Source organism: Clarias gariepinus, chromosome 22 (assembly GCF_024256425.1).
Source record: "Clarias gariepinus isolate MV-2021 ecotype Netherlands chromosome 22, CGAR_prim_01v2, whole genome shotgun sequence".
Classification (NCBI taxonomy): domain Eukaryota; kingdom Metazoa; phylum Chordata; class Actinopteri; order Siluriformes; family Clariidae; genus Clarias; species Clarias gariepinus.
In genome coordinates, this window is record NC_071121.1 from 20,212,031 (window position 1) to 20,239,764 (window position 27,734).

The 27,734-nt window shown below is 36.9% G+C and overlaps 1 protein-coding gene across 1 annotated transcript; it reads right to left on the reverse strand.

Moving 5' to 3' along the window:
* Positions 1 to 1,972: 1,972 nt before the first annotated feature.
* Positions 1,973 to 27,462, reverse strand: kcng1 (potassium voltage-gated channel, subfamily G, member 1). Its single transcript, XM_053482961.1, has 3 exons — positions 27,311 to 27,462; positions 9,049 to 9,911; positions 1,973 to 3,528 (listed from the first exon to the last, which is right to left on the reverse strand). The coding sequence occupies exons 2-3, from the start codon at positions 9,829 to 9,831 to the stop codon at positions 2,764 to 2,766; spliced, it is 1,548 nt and encodes a 515-aa protein (XP_053338936.1). The 5' UTR covers positions 9,832 to 9,911; positions 27,311 to 27,462; the 3' UTR covers positions 1,973 to 2,763.
* Between the last annotated feature and the right edge of the window lie 272 nt (positions 27,463 to 27,734).

The window sequence follows — 27,734 nt, forward strand, 5'->3', positions numbered from 1 at the left end:
GCAATCTTCACTTAGTTGATCAAACAAAAGAACAAATCAATTTATCCAATGAACCTGAAAAAAATGCTAATTGTTCAAATGAAATATATAAAAAATAAGATGAATAAATGGGTCAACAGGTCTTTGCTAACATAGACCAAAATGTTTTTAGTCCTTGTCACATTTCTTTAGTCCACAAAGGGGCACTTTTAAAGCCAAACCCTAAGGGCTCCCCTGGAGTCATCATTACCTCGCACCTTTGTTTGTTTTCTCCAAATTCTCCAGTCTCCCTCCACAGTCCAATGACATACACTGAAGTTGCTGTTCCCAAACTGCCCTCAGTTTGTGATGAGTGTGCCAATGCCTTGCAATGGGTTCCAGCCCTGTCCAGGGTGTACCCTGCCTTGTGCTCTGAGCTCCCTGGGATAGGCACAAGCCCCCTCTGACCCCACACAGGATACGTGATATAAATTTATATAAATTTAAATTATATTAATATAATTTAAAGATAGGACATAGCTAAATATGGCATATATTGCTGGAAGTGAAAATGCCAGCTGTCTTAGTTTGGGTTCTACATTAAGGTGAATAATATTAACCTGGTTAGTGGCTACTTTCTTACCTACTAACTAATTTAGCTATCTACTAACGTTTGATTAAAAACTCGAACAATATCTTTATTATTCACTCCACAGCAAATCATAACCTTATTGTAATATGTTTTAGATTATTGTTTGGACGAGAGAGTGATACAAATGTACACAACAATCCATTTTTTACGAAACAAATTATATTTTATTAATGCCACCAGGAGAGATGGTATTAATATTCTGATGTTAATGCTGCCATTTCTGGATTTCTGGATGCGCAAAGGTTTTTTTTGAACTTAATTTTCAAGTCTTTGGATTCAGTAGTTAAAGTGCATGCCGGGAATTTTATGCCCTTATTATCAACAATAATAAGGGAAGATTGTTTTCTGGAAATATCAGTATGTTTCTGTTGAACAAGAAGATTCAGTACAGGATTCAAATAAATGTGTGTGCTACCTTCTTACCTTTTTCCCAGAATGCACAGGGCTTAGACAGAAATGATAATTGCAGCAAAATAGTTATGGTGCTGCCCTCTGGTGGTTATTGACATTATCTCTGAACATGAGCATAATAAGAGGTTTAATGTACATTGTATACTTGAAAAATCCCATGTAAAGTGTAAATCTGCAGGAAAACAAATCAGAACAAACATATTCATTTTATACTTCATGTGTATTTTGGAAATTATTCTTTAAGTCATTATACAAAATCTGAATTCCAAATTCATTTTGGAAACTTGACAACAGTATGATCTTTGTTTTTATGTGTTTAATGTGTTTACTGTAGATCAAGGACATTGTGCTTAAATAGCCTATAGTGTAGGACAATAATTGTCTTTAGACTTAACTCGTGCTGTGAGAAATATTCATAAATGTTATGAGGAATAAATACATACATACAATATGTCAGATTACAGATCCAACTCAATTAAGGAATAAATATTTGACTTCATTTCTTTAAAATGGAATCCTTTTTATGTGTTTTTATACCATAGTAATTTAGGAGGTTAGGAGAACATACAGTACTTGCATGTCCATTTTAGCCGGTTTTAAAACCCTAGGGCGAATTCAGATGTACTGAAATATCTTTAAGGTTTACACCTTGCTTAAGCGTTGTCTCATTAATAATACAAAATGCCCCAACACATGATCCTCAAAATGTTGACTATTTACATGCAAAGAAAAATATAGATATTATATCCTAAAAAAAACATGGCTTATCGTTTTGTGGAAACTAGCTGAAAACATTTTTGATATGTTTGATTATGTTGGACAACAAATTTGAGACACGTTTACAAAATGTTTTTTTTTTTTTTAAACCTCACACTTATCTGTGCTTTTGAAACACCATAATCCAGATGTAGTCGACTAAGCATCAACCACACACACAGACACACACACACACACACACACACACACACCACCAGTGTCAGCAGCCTTGTGAGTCACTAAGATAATTGGTTTATGTTAATATCGTTTGAGTAAAAGTTAATTATTTTAAAAACCAAATGTAATATGTTAAAGTGCCATAGTAACTTGGTGTTTAGCAACGCTTCATCCCATTTCCAGGGCTGGGGGGTTCGAAACATGCTCCTCTTATGCTTGTTACTCCATTTTCCCCCACAGTCAAAAGCCATGCATTGTGTGTGTGTGTGTGTGTGTGTGTGTGTGTGTGTTTGCCTGCAGGTCTCAGGACGTTCGGGCTCCCGAGCAAAGTCACTTTCACTTACAGCGATGAATGATAGCTTACTAAAGCCAAACATTGTTTGTGGCGATGGCTTGAATGGATGGATGGATGGATATATGATATCTTTAATTGCAATATTTGCTCTGTGGCTGAAGTTGGCCTACTAATGAAAAGGTCATAACTTTAAATCCCAGCCTGCCAAGCTGCTACTGTTGGGACATTAGGCAAGGCCTTTAACCATCAACTGGTCAGATGCATAAATGAGATTAATGTACTGTGAGTGCGGCCAAGTTACATAAATCTACGTGTATGTTCTCATACAATATGTTCAGTTTTTTCCTAGGTCGGAAACCACCACATAAAGTTATTTTTTATTATTATTTATCTGATTTACCTGAATTCACCCTGTGTCTAAGATATAACTGCTCAGCAAACGTTGAGTTCAGATTGCTGAAATACGTTTTCTGTCCTTATTCATGGCATATTGTTGTATTTTTATTCCTTTCTTTTAGTCATCAAGGTCTCTAGGGTCAGACGAGGCACTCGGAAACAGGATGTCACTCTCCAGTGACGCATTACTGTCTAGACCAGGCACGCGCCCGCGTAGAAGGAAGTGAGTCCGCCGCTGCAGGAGGCGCTGCTGCTCCTGCTTCAGCTCCACGTAGGAACGGGAGAATGTGTGGAAGATGGATGTCACAGGGAAGGCCATGAGCAGGATGCCACTCAGGATGCTGCTGAGTGCCACCACCTGGCCCGGTATGCTGCGTGGCACCATGTCACCATAGCCCACCGTCGTCATTGTGATCACCGCCCACCAATACGTGGCCGGGATGCTGCTGAACTCCTGCGTGGCTGCCACCTCATTCTCGATGAGGTACAGAAGTGGTGAGAAGAGCGCAATGGCCACACACAGGAACAGCAGCAGCAGGCCGAACTCACGCGTGCAGCGCCGCGCTGTGAGGCCCAGAGTCTGAAGGCCGAGAGAATGCCGCGCCAAACGCATCACGTACAGAATACGCAGAGCACGCAGGACGCGCAGAACAAGCCCAACTTTGTCCAGATAGCTGTTGCCTGATCCGGTGGATGTGCCGTCCACAGCCAGGGTGATGTAGTAGGGCAAGATGGCCACCACGTCAATCAGATTGAGTGGGCGACGAAGGAAGGCCAGCTTGCTGCGGTCCTGAATGAAGCGCAGTGTGAACTCAAGAGAAAACCAAGCCACACACACGGTCTCCACGATGAAGATGTTGTAGCACATCTGGGAGCATTTGCCCTACAATATGCAACAAGAGCAATTAGTATTGGGTTGCTTTATTCTCATATATACACTAACTTCATGCACAATACCTATAGGTATAACATTCAGGAAAATCCTAAATGTGCACACAAACTCTACATCAGTGATATCACTGGAGACAGTAACTGGAGACTAAGACAACTTAAGTTATATTAGACCTAAAGAAACAGTACTAATGTGTTCAAATATGAACATTTATGGGAAAAGAAATAACATACAATAAACATCATCATAGGTTTTCACATGTAATAATGTGAGCAGTATTGTATGTGATCAGATAAAAAAAAAGAAAAGATAAAATGTATTTTTTTTACTACTTTGCCATAAATTGTGAAATTTTAATTCACTCGTTTAATCTGTAAGCCGTGAAAAAAAAATTCAGACTGGAATACTGTATATGAGAAATTAACACATGGAACGAATCATATGAAAATGACTGGATCATGTGGTGGAAATAATGAAATAAAGAAAACAAACCTAAAAACTCACAACAACAAAAAAGTCCACTGCATGTGAGACATGTCTGATACATAACGATGGATCTAAAAAAAACACACACATGTGAATCATGAGATGGCTGAGATCATTATGATTCACATGTGAAGTTAATAATACATTTAAAAGTATTACAATCATTTTTAAAGGCATTTTCATAACAAAGAGTTTTGGTCTCAACTTTTCACAGCTGCAAGGCTGAACACACACCAGCAGAGGGAAGCAGAACCCACCCGTTTACAGCACTGTGCCACTACAGTACTCTTTCTCTTTTCATCATCTTCACTCAATTAAACATGTTTTTTCAGTGCTATTTTTTTTTTCAAACTGAACATTTCATTTTATTACACTTGAAATCTCCAACTCTAAGACATAACATTGTATCAAGTCATACAATTTCATACATTTGTTTGGAATATAGGGCAATTATTTTGATATATGCTCCTGTGCACATATACTGTAGTCTCATATATGAAAAAATATTTTTTCACTTTCCATGTATATATGTGAGGATTTAACTAAAATCCACCTCCAATATACAGATATTTATATGGTCATAGAGCAGATGTGCACGAGTGATATGTTAGGTCAAAATTTCCCTTTAGATTTTATCTGTAAATTAACCAATCTACTGTAATAATACATGGTTCAGTGTTTACAATATGTAATAGTAAAAAAAAAAAAAAAAAAAAATATATATATATATATATATATATATATATATAATAGAATGATCGTGAGAAATGGTACAGTGGCTAGTGGTTAGGTTCCAGGTTTAATTCCCGCCTTGGGTCTGTATGCATAGAGTTTGCATGCAATCCCCGTGTTAGGTGAGTGTATGAATGAGCGTGTTAATGTGTCTAACAACAGATTGGCACCCCAGTCTATGGTGTACCCCGCCTCGTGCCCTAAGATGCCTGGGACAGGCTCCAGGCCCCCCGCAATCCTGTATACAGGATAAAGCGGTATAGACGATGAGTGAGAGAGTGAGTGAGAATGATGGTGTAAATTTGGACTAGGAGGCTCTGGTTGGATTAAAAAATAACAATATTTTCACTATCTGCAATATTTTCTAACACATGTTACTACATAATAGTGCTAAAGAAAATCAGGAAAGCTTTGATTTATTCTGTGAAAAAGGTATATTTGCTCATTACTGCACTGGAAATTTTTGGAATGACTAAGCATATTGTGATGCTAACAAGGTTTGCTCAGATGAGCACAGGACGATGTTATTACATGTCTCCGGAGAAGATCCTGATCATCTCACTGGAAAATGGTAAATTGAGATGAATTAATCTTCCTGACCTATAATAAATTACAGCCAGTTCTGCATTTTAGCATTACTTTTGATGCGCACTTTTAAAGAAAAGACTTCAGTGTTATAAAACAACCTCCCACAAATGCAGAATTAGGTTAAGTGATACAGAAGTACTAAAGTGAAGCATTAAACATGGTGCATTTACCAGTATTGCAGTGGAAAAAGGTCAAACATAAAATTATACACATACTGGAAGTTTCAGACATAAAAGTTCTCAAATATACAGAAGATTGTATAAAAGCTGTAATGGATATACTGTATAAAGATACATATGTTCACTGCTATGATTACAAAGAAAAAATGTTTTATAAAATGTTTTTGTGCTTTTCTAAACACGGAGATGCATTAAGGATGCATTAGTAGCATGAGTAGCATTTGTACCAGATGTACTACCCTAGGGCTCTGTGTAAGTAACACCTTATATAACAGAATCTAATGGTATTCATACTGTACAAAAGCAAATAAACCAGATGTAAGATATGGTTATTTATCTAAACCACACACAGCGTTAAAGCTTCTGTCAGGGTAGTACGATATTCGAGTAAGTCATAACTGTTAATTATCTGACCAGCTAAGGACAGCCATTTATATTCAAGCAGCATCTGAATTCAATTAGTAAGTAAGGCTGCAGTATCTGTAAATCAGCATAACACATTTAATGGTTAGAATCAATCTGTCTTGTAGTAGTGTCCCTGGAAAAGTGCTCTGTTCTTAGATTTACATCATTTTGTACATGCTTTTTTTTTGTGCAGACTGACCAAGATCATTCCCGTCCTTGGTTATGATTTCCTGTAGTTAAAACATGTGTGGGAGTTTAGGGGCATGCAAAGGGATATCATGCAGTGTAGGTGGTGCTACTATAGAGCATTAAATGATCTACTTGTTAAATACTGTGTCTGCAACAAGGAAAGGCTAAAGTGCACTAATTTGCACAGTGAATGCATGATTAGATTAGATTATTATTATAATCATAGACAGCTTGATTACTTTTTTTTTTATCTAATTCATTTATCTAGCTGGTGTTGCTTTGGGAACATTAACCGTGTGCTGGGTCTGTATGCATGGAGTTCTCCCTGTTCTCAGTGGGTTTTCTCAGGGTACTCCGGTTTCCTCCCACAGTCCAAAGACATGCAGGTTAGGCTAAATTTCCTGTAGTGTGTGAATGAGTGTGTGTGTGTGTGCCCTGTGATAGATTGGCACCTGTCCTGGGTGTACCCTGCCTCATGCCCTACATGGCCTGGTATAGTCTCCAGGCCCCTCATCGCCCTGTACAGGATAAGCAGTATAGATGATGAGTGAGTAAGTGAGTGAGACAATACACAAAAGTATTGAGCCCCCCCTTATTTCATTATATTCTTTTAGGAAAACTAGACAATAGGTACAGGTACGCATTTCAACAAGACAGAACATAAATACAGTATATACCACAACAAGTGTTTCTACATTTCTTTTTAGAATAGCTTTAAAGTCAATATTTGGTATGACCACTGTTATTCTTCAGCACGGCCTGAAATCACTGAGGCAAGCTTTCTTATAACTTCTTTAAACAGTCTTCAGGAATGTGAAAAAGCTATTCCTTGGATGTTGGCTGCCTTATGTTCCTTTAGCTGTAAAGTTGATCCCACACTGCCAAACTGCAATAATGTAGGATTATTCAAAAAAGCCTTTTGCACAGTACTGTAGGTGATCAAAAGAACAGCTTGCATTGTAATAGTTATATTCACACTTTAAACTGTGAAAATTAGTAAAGTATGATTTAACAAAAAGTGGATAAATGTCCATACATGTGTGTATATACACTACATGGCCAAATGTTTGTGGACACTCAAAAATCACACCCATATGCGAGCCTTACCTAAACACTTCCCACACAGTTTGAAATACACATTGGGACAGGATAACTTTTTATGTCACATCATTTTCAAGAACCAAGGAACCTAGCTCAATACCTTACCCATGTGCACAAAACAAGGTCATAAAGACTTGGTTTGTCAAAGTCATATTTCTGGAATGGTATTTTCCAAAAACACATATGGGTGTAATGGTCAGGCATCCATGTCTTTGACCCTATGGTGTACATTTTTGTTTTTGCAATATTTCTAACATTCTCCATAATGGGTGTTTAAAGTCCAGCCCCATGGCCAAATGTGGCTTATGGACAGATGTTAACTGCCATATAGCTTCCTTATTAGAATACACAATAAGTAGCCCACCAACCATTATATCACAATTTTTCTTTTCACTTGATGTTGGCAGCAGACTTTAGCTACAAATTAATTTTTTTAATTATATTTCTCCGCCTTTCTTCAATATGCTGGGACATTTCCAAAGAAACTGTGGAATTACTTTATTTTATATAATTTCTATAGTGATTAAGAGAAAATTAAAACTTCCATTTTTTTTTTACTGAAGCAGCCGTCATTCCAAATGTGAATAAAATTCACCTGGCCAGCTCAATGAAAAATAGAAGACATTGGTTGTAGGATCCGTATAATCATTGAGACCAATCATACTTTTTTATTTTATCTTAGACTTTCTCCATAATATGAAGTCATACTATTCAAACCCCACAGGTCTGGAGTAGTGCCAAAGTCTGGGAGAAATTGCACTACTCTACAAATGTTAAGATGGGATGACTTTTTTTACATATAAAAAGAGCATTTATCTTTATGCTTTTCACTGTTTTCTTCACTTGGTAACATGCGAACATAAACACGCAGGGTTCAGCTGCATTATGTTTCTCTGGTCCAAAGCATTCAATAACAGACAAGCGAGCCACAAATATGTAAATTCACACACAGGATCACACACAGAATAATCATGCTATCTGACAGTCTACCCTGCCTTCTGTTCATCTGCAATTGACACTTAATCATGCCACCACTGCTGCATTTCCAAATACTATACAGTATGCCAATGTCTATATGTTCATACTGTATATTAGAGTCCACATGAGCAGATCCTCCAGTCATGAGGTTGGGGGAAAAAAGGAAAAAAAAACTTTGATGTTAATATAATTATTCAATTTTTTTTTTCAAATATGTATGTTTGGTTAAAATTATCTATTGTTTTTTCAAAATGAAAAAAAAATTGAAATAAAAAAATAGTAGTGAAAGAAAATAAATGAAGTGATGGAAATTCAGACTAGTTAAAAAAAAAGAATGATGCATTTGCATGTTGACTGAGAGAATGTTTTGACTGGATTGTTAAAAAAAAAAAAACACCGGAAAGCTGCCTATTTGCATCTCTTTCACTGTGCACAGGTGTGAACAAAAAGGAGGGAACTAAAGTATTATTCTTCTGCCAGTCAAATACCAACTCAGTGCCAAAAAGCTATTCTGAAATAACAATGTTGACTAGCTAAAGGACATTACTATTCTGAGCTGTTAAAGACAGTATGGCAGTGTTTGCTCCTTTTACAAGTGCACCATCCTGGGATTATTCAAGCTGCTCAAAAGGAAGCACCATACTTTCACATAATTTTCATTCAAATCAGTGTTTAAAGCATGATGAATTTAACTCAGGCATTCAGTTATATAAAATGAAATTAGTAATTAAACTATTATACCATTCCCTACATGTCTAGACTTTAAATACTGTAATACAAGACATGAACACCGCATGTATTTTGCAATCTTTACACAGTGACCTAAACTTTTGTAACAAATTCAAGAACTTACAGCTTCCTCCTCCTCCCTCATAGCAGGCATAGTGCTTATGGACAGATTAATAGCTGTAATGGTGACAAAGAGCACAGAGAGGCAAGCGAAGATCTTTCCAGGAAGACCTGAGTGCGGCCTCTCCACCATGTCCCTTAGTTTGACCATGCAGTGGCCAAGTCGAGATTCTTTATCCAGACCTCCCTCCCTACGACCTCCATCACTCTCATCATCGTCCTCTTCCTCATCTTCCTCAGCCACCCTCTCAAGCTCATCACGCTCCTCTATACGCTGGATCAAGCGCCTTCGGCAGCACCACTCCAGCTTTTCCTCTGGAACACCCCAGTACAGCAGTTCTTCTTGGAAAGAAAGAACGCAAGTATCTCTCAAAGCACGCAGCTTGCCGGCACGCAGGAATGTCAGGATGGCACGGAAAGCACATGGGCTCCGGTCAAAGAAGAACTCATTGCGAGTCACATCGTAATCGTCGCACACTCTCATGATCTCATCGAAGCTTGTACACAGTCGCAGGCGGCCTAGCCGTGACAGTGGGAAGTCATCCAGCGTGCTCCATGGTAACTGGTAGCGCAGGCCACCCACATTGATGATGGCATGTAAGCGTTGGGCACCAGGCAAAATGCTGGCATCAGCATCAGGGTCCTTAGCAAGACACCGGGCACGTTTGTAGTAAACACCCTTAAGGGTCTCGCTGTCCTGGATGGGTGGGGGGTTCAGTGAGGTTTCCGAGATGCAGCTAAAGGCACTATAGTCATAGTCGGAGCCATCGCCAGCCAGTAAAGTCATCTTTCACCCAGACACCTCTAATCTCAGAGTGCCTCACATGCCTGGAGGCAAGCAATTATCCACTGTTGTGTGGCCCTCACCTACACAACAGAATAATGAACAAATGAATTAGTTTACAGCCTATATGCATATAGTTAAACAGCAAAACAGCAAGACAAAGGTTTTTGCCTTTGAACAATTATGCTGTTCTTTTGATCTGACAAAATGAGGAAAAGACTTTTATTCCAGAGTTGTTGTGAAGATTGATGGCATCGATATTTTAGCTCAAACCATGACTACAAGAATTAAGATTGTATTTAAATAAGCACAGATTAATCATTCAGCAAGATAATGAGTTTAAATGTTCATCCACACAGTGATATTTGCAGCAACACAAAATCAATGCCATAATCATGCAGCTGTCTATATTGTATATACTAGTAAACATGAAACTTTATAGAATTTTCTCAGCAGTAATGGCATAAAATAGAACGAGACATTGGCTGTTATTTAAGGCAGATATAGTCAACCAAAAGCTCACTTTAAATAAACATGGCTTTAGTCATATTACATTATTAGTCCATTATTTGTGCACTAGTGGCCACTGTACAACTACACTTCATGGTCATCAGTTAAATCACTCTATCACAAGCCACTTTAAATAAATCACTTTTAAGCATATTTGCACGCACAAGACACTTGGATTGCACAACCCTGGACATTACCTTTTTTTTTTTTACCATTTATATCTAACTTCATTCCACACAAAATTGCCATAAATCTATATCTACTTTGTACAGCTGTTTTTTTATTGTTCTATATTTCTTCATATATTTCTATTTTGTGTATTTTTGTTGTACAGTTATTTTGGTTTCCTCCACTCGTCCAAGAAAGACTGTTTGTGCTAATCTGCCTATAGGTGTGAATGAGTGTGTGTTCAGGGTGTCCAGCGATATACTGTTGCAAGGTTTCCAGGATAGACACTGAAGATAAATAAATTTATAAATTTGACTGAATGAATCTTTGCACTAGAATGTACAACCTGTATAATATATTTTTGTTTATGTAAAAATAGTTTAAAATTTGTGAAAATTGAAAAATTTGGATTTATTTATTGGATTTATTTATTTATTTATTATCATTATTGTTATTATTATTATTATTGAGATTTTTAACTTAATTTTTTTTTAAATCTGTATCACTAACTACTGTAGCTTTCAAGAAGGTTATTCAAATTGAATAAATACAGATTTATGTTTTTTTTTTACATCTATTTATTTAAATCATATTAATTTATCAATAATTATAATTTAAGTCAAATGGGCATTGGTGCCTCAGCTTTCGTAAAAACCTGTGCCAAGTTGTGTGTGGATTAGATGGTTCACTGAGGCGACCCCACAATAGGAGCAGCTGAAAAACTAACAACAACATTACATTCCACTTCAACCCTTTTGTATTTTATTCAATTTTATTATGTTGTTATATTCCTATTTTAATCTATTATTTAATTTTTTTAATTCTTTTATTATTTGTATATTGTACATGTAAATTTAACATTTTTTACAGCTAAGTTTTTTTTTACTTATATTCTAATTTGTATTTTTTCTCATTTAATACTGAATAATGAAACAAAGAATAATGAAACTTATATATTTTTTTAAATTTTCCAGTCATCAGCAGTCAAATAAGCATTTCACTTCATATCATACTGTGTATGACTGTGTATGTGACAAATAGATTTAAAATTCAAGATTTAATTTTTAAAAATTACCTAGGTGCAATAAAATTCTTATTTTGTCTTAGCCTCTTGAGAACAAGGAGGTAGAAGAGCAGTGAACAATAAAATTACAGTAAGAGGTAAATACCTCTTAATAAACAAAAAAAAGTAAAATAGAATTTTTATTTCACAGTGTAAAGAACCCATAATGCGATTTAACAACCGTTTCCTAGTACACTATGGTACAAGTAAACAATTAAAATATAAAAGTGGAGGTAAATTGACGAGTAAAGGTAAAGTGACGAGTGGAGGCAAAGTGACGTAATGTATAAGATGTTAAGTTTTGCAGTTGCCTAATCCAGATAACATGGAGTTGTGCAAGATAGTTCACTGTAAAGTTCAGGGTGCATAGCTGGTGGAATCCTTGTCCTCTTCTCATGTCCAGAACCATCTTCTTGGTCTTATTGATGTTCAATGTAAGGTTATTAGCCTCACACCATGTGACCAGATTTGAAAGCTCATCCTGGTACGCTGTCCCGTCACTGCCTGTGATGACCGTAGTGTAATCTGCGAACTTGATGACATTATTGGGCTGGGAAGCTACAAAGTCATTAGTGAAGAGAGTGTACATAGGACAGCATAGGACTAAGTACACAGCCTTGAGGAGTGTCTGTGTTCATGATGAGGGTGTTGGAGGAGTGTCTTCCGAGGCGGACATGTTTAATCAAAATTTGATTCAAATGACTTTTCTAAAATCAATAGATTAAAAAATTTTAATCTATTTCTCTTATTTTTTTTTTAAACAAGGTTTAATGTGTGGTATACATCATATAGGTTACAAAGAAGCATTAAAAACTCTTTTAGATATCGTGAGGTTTGCCACAGAGTACTATAGTTTTCCATTTCCGTTGTAAAGGAATGAGTGCTATCTTATGTGGCCACTGCAACTCTAATTGCCCACCCAAAAGAGCTTTTGAAATAAAGTGCTAATGGCATTATACTGAGTGCTCGGCTGTGGGGAACTGCTTCCTTGATAATGCACCAAAAAGCACTTTTCTAATAGGCGCCACTGCTGTTCAGCTCAGCAACAGGCCCACTGCTGGCTTTTTAAGGAATGGATTGTGAATCAGCAGCTTTGAAGTTGAGCGACTGAAGCATTGTTGCATTTTTATTAGTTCGCTGGCATATTTAACAATTTTTGTTAATATAAGGCTTGGTTGCAGAAAGCAACAGATTAAGCAGACATGCTACAAGTCTTTCAGAGGGGGTTAAAACAACACTGTTGATGCTCAACTCAGGCTCGCAATTACAACAATGTTTGAGTATCATTGTATCAAGTATTTTGAACACAAAGAAATGCTAAGGGTTAAAACATTTTGACTTCTTAGTGTCACTGGTTACATCTAAACATCTGTACTGAATTATGCTTTGGTGAATGCAAAACATTGATCCGAATGAAATGCTCGTATTTGTGTAATTTTTGTAAGTGATTTATATGTGATCAAAAATTTGTCATCATGTTTCTGTAGTTAAAATATCTAAGAAACAGCATGATAATATTTTATTTTATAATTAAATAATAGAATTGTTGAACTGTAGAATTTGTTCATTTGACACCCCAACTGAACAATAATCTTTCCCAGTAATCAAAGCAAATGCATTCCAGGCCGCAACTAAAAACACATTTCACACCACTGTAGCTTAACAACTCGGCCTGTGTCCAAACTAATTAACTCCATTACTGTGATTAAGAAGTGATTAGTTCACAAGTCACAAATTAGTGTCTGTAATGCTCCAATCAGGGATTAAGATTGGGTCTTGGGCTCACTAAAGCCAGGGCAAAAATTTGTCATTGGATGCTTATTAAGCACCTGCAATGTCAGTCAGCACCAGATAATAATACACTTGGCCTTTTGTTTCCGGCCCTGTCAAATTAAGCCCCTTGTTTTGTTAGTGAGGGTCTGCTGCCTTGTCTGAGACTTTCCATCCTGCACCTTGGATTGTGTGCTACAAAATTACACAGGATAGATACATACTGATTATACTGTGTATCAGAAGAATAAGGGCTTAAGGCTATTATTTGCATGGACTTATTGAGACTGGTCAGTTGAACAATTCAAAAAGGTGATTTTTTTTTTTTGCAGGAAAAGCCAAGGAACAACGGTTTCTGAAAATTCAAATTGGCCTGTCTGGCACCAGCAACCATACCAGCAACATTGCATATTTTTTTTTACTATTCGAATGCCTAGGGTGAATAATAACCCCAGCATTTGACCTTTATCTATGGGGTTTTATTAGGCAGGTAAGTAGTGACAAAGTGAAGTCAGTGTACACAAATGTTTTGTTTTAAATAAAATGTGGTGGCATGGTGGCATAGCGGTTAGCACCGTGGTACCTCCCCGTACTTCCAGGGTCTAGTGTTTAATTCCCACCTTTGTGTGCTTGGAGTTTGTGTGTACTTTCTATGCTTGGTAGGTTTTCTCCTGGTACTGTACTCTGGTTTTCTCCATACTGTAGTCCAAAGACTAGGATAAGGCTAACTGGCATGTCCAAATAGCCTGCTGTAAGTGTGTGTCTGCTTGAGCCACATGATGAACTGACATCCACTTTATTTAAAAAAGACACAAAACCTTGAAACATATACATTTTATTTATTCATAGAGAATGAATAAATAAATAAAATGTATATGTTCCAAGATTTTGTGTCTGTTTTAAATAAAATGGTGGTGTTGGGGATGTTGTTTTTGCTGTGGTCTCTTACATTTGTTAGATTGTCTTCAAACCCAGATTCCTGTGACTATTCAGAGACATGCAGACACAAAACATAAGACATGAAAGGTTTATTTGATCTTCATGCAATCTTCCTACAGAGATCAATTTGAGTTGATGTCTTCACTAACACGTTCTAACCCTGAAGAATATCTCTCTCTCTCTCTCTCTCTCTCTCTCTCTCTCTCTCTCTCTCTTTCTCTCTCCTGTGTGTGTATCTGGGCATCAATGTCATTCCTTAGTCATAGCAAAGTCTAGACCTGCTAGGGCTAATAATAGTTCTAAAATACCCAAAAATACTTTTTAAAAAATCCTTTATGTCACCTGTGGACGATGAATAAATCAAATCAAATATTAGTTTTTTTATTACAGTACATATAAAACATGTGCCTAAATGTGGATGCAAAAAGAAACAAGTAAAAAAGAGCTTTGCAGCACTGAACCGAATACTGTAGCCTTAAACAACTGACAGGACATGAAGCATACATTAAGCATATATGTGAAACTACTGTATAAAAAGAGTAGCAGTAAACTCTCTACTGTTTTACTTTCTAACCTCCTTCTAAGTTACATTTTCACTGTCCACAATATGTTTTTAATCAGAAAATTAGCATAGAGTGTACTGCTCTGTTGTTAAGTAAATACAAGCTGCTTGATATAAAAATTCCACTTTGTACTAGGAAATGCAAATAAACTGATTCACTACTACCCAACATTCTGATTAACACGTTTAAAGAAAGGGTGTCAGACACCCAGGGTCGAAGCTCTCACCAGCTTCCACAACCCCACCCCCAATCATTTTACACATTGCTACCTGCCAATTAGTTTGGAAGTGGGAGGAGGCGCTTCAGTTTCATAACTTGACTTTCCCCAGTGAAATGCCTTTGCAACATCCTGAAGGCTTGCCAGAAACAATACATCATTCAATAAGTGTCTGTACACTGAAAACTCTTCAGGCCCTGATTGTGTATTAAGTAATATTACAATAAGTGTCTTTCATGCACTCCTCATATAGTGACTTCACAGTAGGGTCATGTTTCAAGTTCTTTGTTAAATACAGTATTAAGACAATATACTGTATAAATACTTGTACATAGAGTGTACAATTCCTTCAGTGGAATATATCACTATAAATGCCTTTGATATAATTTTTAGTACCACCCAGTTATCATGTTATATTCACATATTTACTTATTCATTTATATTATTTAAATATATATTAAAAGATATACAGTAAGTCAATCAATCAATCAATCCATTAATCAATATCGCTTTATCCTGTATTTAGGGTCGCGGGGGGCCTGGAGCCTATCTCAGGAGACTTAGGGCACGAGACAGGGTATACCCAGGACAGGGTGCCAATCCACCACAGGGCACACACATGTACACACTCATTCACACACTATGGGCAATTTGGGAATGCCCGTAGAGTACCAGGAGGAAACCCATCAAGAACAGGAAGAACATGCAAACTCCATGCACATAGAGAAGGGAATCAAACCCGGACCCTGGTGGTGCAAGGTGACAGTGCTAATACAATTATTGATAATAATAAAATTATCAATAGAGCAAAGTAGAGAGTAGCTCAGTGATTAAGATGTTAGCTTGCTAATTGATTTATTAACAAATAAAAAGTTCATTCGCCCTGGCTGTAATGTAATGTAATTTTGGTGTAACTGCTCCTTTGAGCAACTGTCTGATGTAATCAATGGATCACGCCCATTTTTTGTCTTTTTTTCAGTGGAGGTTGAAACAAGTACAGTAATTACACTTACTTGGTGGAAATACCAAGTACTAAGTAGAAGTGGTGTTTGTAGTTTGATGTTGTCAAACTTAACATGTAGACCTTGCCATAGCGAAAAAAAATTCAGAAATTCAAAATATACACTGCCTGTCAAGGAAAGGCTTTCAAATTTTATTCAGTTAATTTTAGCTTTGGTTACAGCACACAACACACAAATGGAGTCCTGGATTAAATTATGAATACTAAAAAGGCACTTTCTAGTGTTATTGACCCAATCATAAGTTGTCAAACTGTAAAATCTTACAATGCATAATGACCCATAAGGCATTAATGCAGAAAGTAACAATAAATATTTTGTTACAGGATGTAAATTACAATAGGAATGCAAGTTATACAGTATGTACATTTGTACAACAGTTCATCTTTGTCTGATATTGGAATGATTAATACTATGTCAGAACAGTCCAGGTTCTAGTAGGCGTGACTACAATGTCCTCTTTACCTTCTCTGTGCACTGCAAGGTGTATTCCAGGGCATCAGTAAAGCATAAGCAATAGATAAATGAGTCTAACACAAAGTCAAGAGCCCTAGTTTCTCTCTGCAGCAATGAGATCATAACATTGTTCAAGGGCTTATCCTCTGCAATTGCTTTGACTTACAGAACCGAGATTTTGTTTGAAACAAACCAGCATATCTTCCCACCTCATACTGTTCCGCTCACAGATGGACTCCGGATCCATCTCATTGTTCATGCTGTCATCTCAAACATGCTCAAGGTCATTTACACTTGCTACTGCTTACCAAAATGTTGCAAACAAGATTTAGTGAAATGGTTGGTGTAAAAATCTTTTCAACAATCTAGTCTTTTCAGTACACAGCACACAATGTGGTACACGAATTGATCACTGAGGGTGGGTTTTTTGTCAGGCACTGTTGTATTTGGCTAGACCTGTTTTTATGCCGAGGTGAAAATAAAAATGCTGTGGTAACTTCATTAAGATTCATTCATGTATTTATTTTTTACTATCCTGGTCAGGGTTGTAGCGGATCTGGAGCCTATCCCGGAACAATGAGTGTGAGGCAGAAACACTGTGTGGATGGAACACTAGTTAGGGTACATGCACAGTTGTTTACACCTATCGGCAATTTAGCTTAGACAGTCCAACTACTGGCATGTTTTTGGAGGTGGGAGGCAAACATAAAACCTGGAGGAAACATGAAACTCCTCACTGACAGTAAGCTGAGTTCAGGATCAAACCCTGGAGCTTTGAGGTTTCCTCTGTGCCACTGTGGTTTGCCCACACTATTTTGAGAAACTTCTGATAAGCATCGTACCTGCATCTGAAAAACAATTATAAGGCTACTATGCTTGTCATGTACACCATGCTCTGACTCATGTATATTAAACATATCAGATTATCATACTATTAAACAATACCCTTTCAGACCTTCTGACATGCTCAGATCATGGCTTAACATAATCACTTTGATGTTCCTTTCCAAACCCATGTTCAGTGCTAATGTGGTGTTTCTGGTTGCCATGTCGGAGGCTGTAACTCAGTCATTTGGACACTGTTTTCCTGCTTCCTGTTGAGATTCCTTGGCAACCCTGGTCCACCCCTTCCTACGCATCTCATGCTTTGAGCTGTTGCCTCCCACCTATCCAGCTCCACTGCTTTGTTCACATCCTGGATCTTTTATTTCTTCTTTTCCATGACTTCTGCTCTCTGCTCTCCCACTCACTGAGGCTTTTTGCCCTTAAACGGATCCTTTGGGAGATTTCGCTGGAGGACATTCTGATTCTCTGCATGCTAAAATGTTTGCTCATCTGAACATCTCTTCTGTTCCTATAAGTGCTGTTGTTCAGATTCTTATGTATATTGAACTGAGCTGTCATGGCTCATTTCTCTAAATTTTGGTTATGTGGACTGCGAAAAGCAGCTGAAGACAATAAAGCGAATAAATATATGTCCTTCTGTTATTTCCCGAATGTTTATATGGATGTAGTCATACAAACAGTAAGTTCAGTCCACAAGTCAAACGGGAAATTGTTCCATTTTAACCTCCACATAACCCCGCATATTAGATGGAAGCAAGACATGATAAGCACAACCTTATCATGAACAAAAAAGAAAATAAGCAATCCACTCGATGCCTTTGTATTCGGTTGAAAAGTGCTTCAGCCCTTTAGAGACCCTCTAGAGCACTGACATGGTGAACATACAAGAAGATATATTTTTGAGTCGTACCTCAGGCTACACACTAGCATCTCTAGGGCAATATCATCTTTTATGTTTATTCTTTGTACACACAACACATGTCAAAATGGGTTTCAAATGTTAAAATGTTCAGGCCTGAATATGCCTGTAGCCAAAATCACATCGTAAGACCTTTGCTTGTAGGATCTCAGGCAGAGAGAAAAGTACACATTTCTTTAGATATTGTGGGTGGATTTAATAAATCCTTGAATATATTGAAAAAGCAACTCCTAAGGGCTATAATTGCGTTCCCAGGCCTTATCATGGCCCACCATAGATAAAGAAGCAGTTGATATTCTCAGAGGTTGTATTCGTCTCCAAATCTGCACCGAGCGTAACCTTTACCTCAGTGCTGCTTCTGTTTCAGGCAGATTTCTGGATGAATCACTCTCAGAATATGTACTGTATAATGTGTGCTCCCGTGTACATTGTGTTTATTTACCACCAGCTATAGCATGTTTATCAGCATGTGTCTCTCCTTGATTGATGTAGCCTGGTGAATAACTTTATATTCATAATTCAAGGTACATCACTATGTAGTATTAAAATATTATGGGAGTATATGGCACAAACCTTCAAGGTTAAGGGGTCTGAGCTCTGCCTTTTGATCTCTGTGTGTGGAGTTTTCTTGTCCCCCCTGTGCTTGGTGTGTTTCATCCAGGTGCTCTGGTGTTCTCCCACAGTCCAAAGACATTTGGTTAGGCTAGTTGGCATCTCTAAATTGCCCTAAGTCTGTGTGTGCTTGTGCCCTGTGATGGACTGGTACCCCATCCAGGGTGTACCTCACCTTGTTTCTTGGGGATAAGTGCCAGGCCTCCCATTACCCTGGACAGGATAATCAGTATGGAGAATGAGTGAGTGAAAGTGAGTAAGAGTACTATATAGTTAGAAAAAGTAAAATAAAAATAATTAACACATTTTGATCTAATTGGCTCTGAAATCCAGTTGTTTTAATTAACTAATCTTAAATTAACAGGCTTCTTAGAAATGCAAAAAAAAGAAAGGGTTTCTTCACTAGTGACGGTTTTCAGATTAAATTTTATGTTTTATCATAAGTAACTGATATGAATACACACTGGGCATCAAGTCAGCTCATGGTCTAGGCCAGATAAGGATGTTCCACTTACTGGTCCAGAAAATTGCATAATTGTCTTGTGTCATTTTTCTGCTGCAAAGTGGAGTGCCTTCTACTAGGCTTTGAGCTCATTGTTAAATCAGATTAGTTAAGATGCTTTTTACTCATTTAGAATTTATCAGCAATTTTAAATATATATTTAAAAAAAGAAAACAGATACCATCACCATGTTTCACAGCTTGCTATGCTGAATATTATGAGGTTTCTTCATCGCAGTTTTCTCCTTGTATTTTTCATAAAACTGAGCCATACCAGTTGTTTGTAGTGTCTGTTGTACAATTGTGTATCCTTCTCTCTTTGTGGTCCTTGGAACTATTTCTATATCAGCGCTGTCTTTTTTCTTCATGATTGAGATTAATCCTGTATCATCCAGTGTAGGGGTCTTCAGCACTTTGTCAGATTATTTGTTGCTGCAATCTTTTTGTTTTTATTAACTACAGACACTAAAACATTTCTAGACCCTAGACACCTTGTGTGTCATTTTCATCATGTTCTATTTGTTTTAGCCTGCCTTTCAGACAATGGTAATTTTTTGGTCACACATAGCAGTATCTCAGGTAAATGCCACTTGTGGAATCAACTATAGACCTTTTCTATGTACCTGAAACCTGAAATGTAATTATGTTTTTTACCTCACAAGGCACAAGCCAAACTGAGGTGACAACCTAACAATATTTTTTTTCTTTTACAAACCCAACATTATTTCTTTCTTTACATATTGATTAATCTTTATATGAACAAAGCTTGGCATTTAGGATGTACATACAGACATAAGGTAATGGATCCAAAAATGTGAAACTGATTTAGCTCAGGATATGTTCACAAAAATCTAAGCATTAAAAGTAGCTCTTAACTGGCCAAGTTATAAGAAACGCTTTAACACCTTAGGTAGTAATATCTATTTATGACAGGTTTAGAACTACTGAATGAGGTGATGTCCTGTTGATATAAATCATCAAACATCTTAATAAACAAGGTGAACCCTGTCCTTCCTCTTAGTGTACAGATTCCTTAGATACCACTGACACTGTACAGATTCTTCCCACTTTAACCCTGAATCAGTCGCTCCAGACTAATTTTATAACCATCCTGAATTTCAGCGTGATTAGTTGTGATGTGCAGTTTGAGCAGTTCAATTAAATTAAATTTCATTTATATAGCGCTTTTAAATGTGGTAATTGTCACAAAACAGCTTCACAAAATCCAAAAGACAATTAGGGAAATGAGTATAAAATGTGTAAAAAATATATATATATATATAAGTCAAAATCATCATACTGTTTGTTAGGAGCAAACCGAATATGAAAATAGCAAGGAAAAACTCCCTGATATGGTAATAGGAAGAAACCTCGAGAGGAACCAGACTCAACAGGGAACCCATCCTCATTTGGGTGAGCAGGGACCTGACACCCCATTAATCACTTGAACAACCACCAATCTGGCTCCTAAACAGTTGGATGGATTTCTCTCAAGTTTGAAATCTAGTATGTCTGTCTTGCAGTATGAGTATGAGTTAACCCCAATGTGCATGCATACATACCTCTAGTTCTCAAAAGACAGATCAGACTCCCTGAATCTTCTCTATAATTTGTCAGGTCCATACTCATTTTTATGTATTTTTTGTTTGTTTGGGGTTTTTTTGGTTTGTGTACAAAGTTAAATTGCAAAGAGTAACTCTGCTGTTTTCTTTTCTGGCACAAAGAATTGCCTTTGAGGCTTTTCTTTTTTAAGTAAAACCTGTACAGGAGATCTGTTTATACATACAGTGTGAGCACTCGGTTGGTGGAACAAAAAGTTTGTGGAACATAGAGCTTCAGGCCATTGCAGTAAAGCCGATTAAAACATCTGAGTTAACACAATGTACACAAGCAATAAAAATCACACAGTGCCTGAATGTACTAAGTTCATATTTTCAGTGGTCTTGTTATTAGGTTCTTAAGAAAAAGTCAGAGATAAGAGCCTTCACTGTATTATAAATCCCTGTCTCTTGTCCCGACTGTCACCTGCATCAGTTAACACTAACTATGGGTACCACATACACACACACACACGCACACACACACACGCACACACACACACACACGCACGCACACACACACACACACACACACACACACGTGTTCATGCACACCTATGGCAATTTAGCTTAGCAATTCCTCTTATCTGTATGTTTTTTCAGTCAGTTGGGGGGGACAGAAAAGTGGGGGAAACCCACAAAGGTATATGAAATTGCACAGAGAGTAACCTAAGCTCTGGGTTGAATTGGGAACACTGCAATGCAACACTGTGCCGACATTTTTTATTAATTTCAATTAAATTTTATTTGCACATGTGGGAGAAAATATGCATGAATCAAAATGATCAGATTGTCCCTGATGGCGAGGGCGACGGTGACCAGGAGAAACTCCCTGATATGGCAATAGGAAGAAACCTTGAGAGGAACCAGACATTTGTAATCATTATATAAGCAGATCACAGATTCTGCTTTAACATTGATAGCTCAAGATTGACATGCTGCGTCATGATGTGCCAGCATACAGTTACTAATACTAATTTTATACAAACTTGTCACAGGTCTTGGGGGAAATAGTGCTGTTAAGTAGTTAAAGCCATATATGTCACAGTTTATTGTTATACTTTCTTTTTCTCTGCATATTGTTCTTCTGAATATTATTTCTCTTACTCTCTCTCTCTCTCTCTCTCTCTTTCTTTCTTTCTCTCTCTGTTTACTTTTATGCTTGCTGCTATAGCTTATAGAGTTGTACTTATACTGGACCTCAACATGCATGCCTCACATAAGGACTATACAAGATTTTAGCCACCTGCCACACACATTACAACACTGTTATCCACTTATTGTTCATCACTGTTGGATGACAGCAGACACAATCCAGTAGGCTTGCTGCTCTCTGTGTGGATAGACGCCATTATGTCAAAGTACTTCCAGGAATTGAGATTATGGTGGTCTGTGGTAGGGGGAAATTGCACTGCGAGTGTGTTGTGGATACTGACTGAGTGTTTGAATGGATCTCAAATCAGCTGCCCACAACATGCATCTAGGCAATGGATTAGTGGGGGATATATAAGACTAGTATATCGAAAGACGACAGGGGACATGTGGTGAGACGGATCGGAAATTGGAAGGGGATAGAAAAATATTGAACAATATTTGATAGTGTCAGTGACCTTTGAGAAGGCAGGAGTGCACTTTAGCTTTTAAGATGGATTAAAACGGCTCCCAACCTGCCGAAGGACGGTTAAGCCCTGTGTGAGCGGTGAACACTAACACTGAGCAAAAGGTGAAGTAATGGATTTGCAGCCCCTGCAAGTCTGCAGAAGCCATCTAAACATTTCGCTCGGCCTGCTATGAAACCTAATGTGTATAAATGTAATAGTCATTGATTGATCTTTCACTAGAGGCTATAATATTAAAAGGAAAAAAGGAAAGTAGCTTAGTAGCATACCTAGATAGAGAATAATGACATTTATACAATAATTTACTCTGTGTTTATTTAGCTCCTGCTGTGCTACTGTATTCTAATTCACTTAATTACCCTAATTAATGTTTTATTGCGATAAAATAAATACAAATAAAAACTAAACAATCAGTTGAAATTAGACCAGTGAATGCATTTCTGAGAGAAGAAAATGAGCTTGCATAGGCAAATATTCCATAAGGTCATTTAGCATGAAGCTTTGATTGTATGCATAAAGAGGTAATTGTGTATGTTGAAACTGCAGGTCAGTGTACAAATTTTTCACAATGTCAAGACAACTTAGGAGCTTTGACAACTGAGGATCGTTGGTGATAATTAGGTTTATGGTCTACTGGGCACAAAGCTACAAAAAGCAGTTAGTTGAATTTAATAATAATGACATTTGTCTCTATACAGTATGTAAAAAAGGCTCCTAATAGTCAGACAACATCACTTCCATGGAGATGAACCTTTTAAGCCATGCAAATAAGTTAATCATTATTGACTTAAAGTCAAAAGTGACACTCGTCTTCTGGCTGAACATGCCTATTAAAAGATCAAAGGTATGGATTAAAAAAAATTAGTGCTTTCAACACCCTCTCAAATGAGAGACCCTAAATTACATGTCATTTTCACTTTAGTTGACTGTTTCTTATATTACCCACAATATTGTTCAATTACCTGCTGTTAGTGGCACCAATGGGATTTCTGCTGTTTTTAACTGAACTTCAGAAATTCAAGCTAGGAAGAACCAAAGTAAAGACTCCCATAATTTGGAATTACAACTCAGGAAGATGCACTTTAATGTCAGTACTTGTGTACTTACAATATACATTGTAATCAGTAAATTAACTTCATTACTTTAAATGAGTTTGTAGTAATATTATTTTAAGATTATACAACTGGTACATGTTACTGTAATTGGTTAGACCTGTAACACTGTCATTATAGCGAAATCAGTTTTTGAGAAAGTAAACACATCACTAATTTATGTTCAGTAATTTTAGCATGCTTGCTATAACATGTTTTTGTGGAGTTTTCAATGTTTTTTCCCACTTTGTAGGAGAAATGCATTGAACTGGGAAGTCAGGGTTATGACTTTCCACATCTAAATTAAACTAAATGCCGCCTTATCCCACAATCACTCAATCAAAAACAGATACGTTTTCAAAGCAGTAACTATCACGCTAACGTGTTTATCCCACAGATAAAAAAATAGGTGAACTGAATCTTTGTAACTGTTTCATTTTTATCACTTTTTGTAATGGGACAACAATCCTAACAGCATGGCCCTGACTACATTGACAAGCTAGCGCATATGCTATATGATAAAAGCTTGAGAAGCAACAAAGCTTTAACATTTTAAAACAATAAAAGTGTATTTTTGTTGTGCAAATTTGTCATTACTTTATTGAAAATGGTTGTTGTAATTTTATAAAGAAGTAGAGTAGAGTTTATAAGGATTAGAATTTGATCCAGTGGCCGATACTGTATTTGGTTGTGCTCTGCTCTACCTGCACCTAGAATTGCCCCCTCTCTTAGGCTTGTGTGGTACACTGTGGCTATCTTCCCACAGGAACATCAAAAATAGCAACCAACAAATTAAGATAATAATCATCAAGCAACACAAACATAACAAATGTTAATGGATATTCGATTTCTTCTTTCAGATATCTCTTTGAAGTGACCATAATATAAGGATAACTATGACAAATGATCCAATTTTTGTCTGAATATTCATCCCTAAAGTGCACTGATACATCAGTTATGCAGTAAAGGTATGCGAGCACACAGACAACACAGACCTGCAAGAAGTATATACTAGTGTGTGTGTGTGTGTGTGTGTGTGTGTGTGTGCGTGTGTGTATATTTGTGTTTGTCAATACACTTCTTGCATGTTTGTGTGTGTGTGTCTATGTAAGTATGTATGTATTCATAAACTGTATGTATGTATGTATGTATGTATGTATCAGTCAAAAGTTTGGAAACAAGTTTGGATTTCTTTTACACATTCTAAAACACTCCTGGATTCTCAACAATCACAAATTAACAAAACCTCTGATTACAATCGTTGGATAAGCTTTACAGAGCATATGTAGCAGACACAACACAATATCAACTATTTAAAGAAGAGTAATGCATATTGTTGATGCCTTCAGCATTGTTTTACAATGGGAAAAAAATCAGGAAAGATTATGAAATTAAAAGGTGTGTACAAACTTTCAAATAGTAATGTATGTATGTATGTATGTATGTACGTACGGTATGTATGTATGTATGTATACATACATAAATGTATGTATGCATCTGAAAAATCACCTTTTTATTGTTTGCAGAACCCTAATAATTTATTAGTCCTTTAACAGATTTTTTTTTTTCTATAACAGTGAACTGGAAAAAGTTTGTGCAGGATACGAGTTCACCCGATGCTATGGATAGAATACTTTCTTCATTTGGCTTTAAACTCATATTCATCTTACTTATTTCCATACTTGAAATTCATGATATGCAAATGGCAATCTTTCCCACCCGCAAGCTAGCCATTAGACCTATTGCTATGTTATGCAAACATTGCACTCAGCGGGGGTGGGAGGGTTGCTGATGCCCCTTAAACTGCCTTACCTCTTTCGATTAATGCATAGCTACTAGCTTATTGACAGAAGCTGTCACTCTTACCGATGAGCAGTGCTTATGACCCTTTGCATGAAGGGGGAACATCTGAACATTTCAATTCATTCACAGTGTGAGAGTTGCTTCACAATTCAGGCACCATATGTGATGCCAGTGACTTACGGTTAAACATTCAGAGCCACATGGTGAGAATTTTAGATACTTTCATTTGAGAAAGATGGTTATTTATACAGAAACAACATGAAGTTTATTTCATTTATTTTCTTTTGTAACATGCTAATGCCAAGCATTCAATGTGTCCATGGATATTTAAAAGATGAGGAATACATTTGTCACAGACCACTGAGTCTCATACTCCAAATAGTAAACTATATTCTACTCTTCACAACCTTAAATCTGTCGCGAAAATACGTGAACTTTTAAAAGTCAAGGGTGGAATCTGTTTAATGAGTGGGAAATAATCAATTCTGTACTGAGGGTGGTGACCCTCGAGGACTGTAGTTTGGCACTCCTGCAATATAACACTGTTAACCGGTGTTGAATAAACACTGTTCTTCCCCAACTGAATATAATTTTCGATTCTGATAAACAGACAGATCCAAGAAGTGTGCGAATCCAGCAAGCGTTTTACACACAACAGAAAATCATATTCTTCCTCAAGAACAATTTTTCCTAATGACTAACCATTATCGATGCCTTTGAGGCAGAACAATACAATTTGACAGTTTTAAAATTTTGGACACATAAAGAAAAACTTCAGCATATCAACCTAATGATGTGGTTGATCTTATAAACGTTAAAAGCAGTTCATCAAGGAGAAGATGTGCCTTGGAGTAATAACCATACTTTTTCTTTTTTTCTATTTAAATCTGCGTCTTTTCTTTAAATTAATCTTATCATAAATGTGAGTCATAATAATGTAATACAAGAGCATCTACTCTGCCATCTGTAACAAATGTCTATTATTAATCACATCCATATGGTATTTTTTCTACACTTTTTGTAGTGTGTAAGATGGTTGTTGCATAAGTGTATGGTACATTAGTAGCATATACTTTATGTTACAAAAGTGTAAAAAAGTGGATACTGGGCACTTAAATAGAAACTCCTGTATCCCTGCTCATTTATTGTCCAATCAGCTAAACAGGTGGTACAAGGAAAATGCATAAAATCATGAACCAGTAATCACATAAAGGGCAAATTCCCTAAGATTGCATTTTAACAGTGCTAATGTCTGATCTTAACATTAACCCAAGCTCCTGACCTACTCTTTCATGCTGTGCTGCTACAGGATTAGATAATTGCATGAATGAGCAGGTGAGACGTATTCTTTTTAATGTCCTATTAATGTGACTGTATATTTACAGTATATTCCTACTGTACATATAAAGAACATAAAGATGAAGGCACATTATTGTTTATTTATTTTATTGTGACATTATTTCTTTTAATATGTCCAACATAGTTAAAGATTATAAATTTTTAAATGTACGATTTCATAATACATATTCACCTATCAGATGAACTTGCAGATCTCATTGTATAAATAAACAATCGTTCTGTCAGACACGGTATCTAGATTAAGGGTTCCTACACACAGATAAATAGCAACAGTTTGACACCATACTCTACAAGAAAACAATATTGAATTATGACATTTCCATTATTGTACAGTATGTTTACTGTAAAGTACACATGCATTTTTTTTTTGTACTTAAAGAAACTGAAACCAAACCCACAAGAAATGACACAAGACTGTAATGCACTCACCACAGGGTTGATCCAATTTGTCTGTAGCTGAATGTGTTCCTCATGTTTATATGTTTAAGAAAAGATGGAGGTCAGCTGAGCGAAGATTAAGGTCATGAGAAGGAGAGAAGGAGAAGTGCAAGCTGCTGCTCAGAGCTTCAACTCTACTTGTGTTGTTCTGTGAGTGCTAGCGGCACATTTGAGGAACATAAGCAACAGGCTACAGCTCCCCTCCCTCGCTCTCTCTCTCTCTCTCTCTCTCTCTCTCACATACACACACACACATGCACGCACACACATCAACAGCTCTGACATCAGTGGTAGGATGTGCCATTATTCTAAGAGCTTTGGAGAAAAAAAATCCATAGCAACCAGTCTGTAGCTATAGGAGGAATCCCCCTTTCAAACTGGAATAAACACGGCTGGAGGGGTTGAGCGGCAGTTT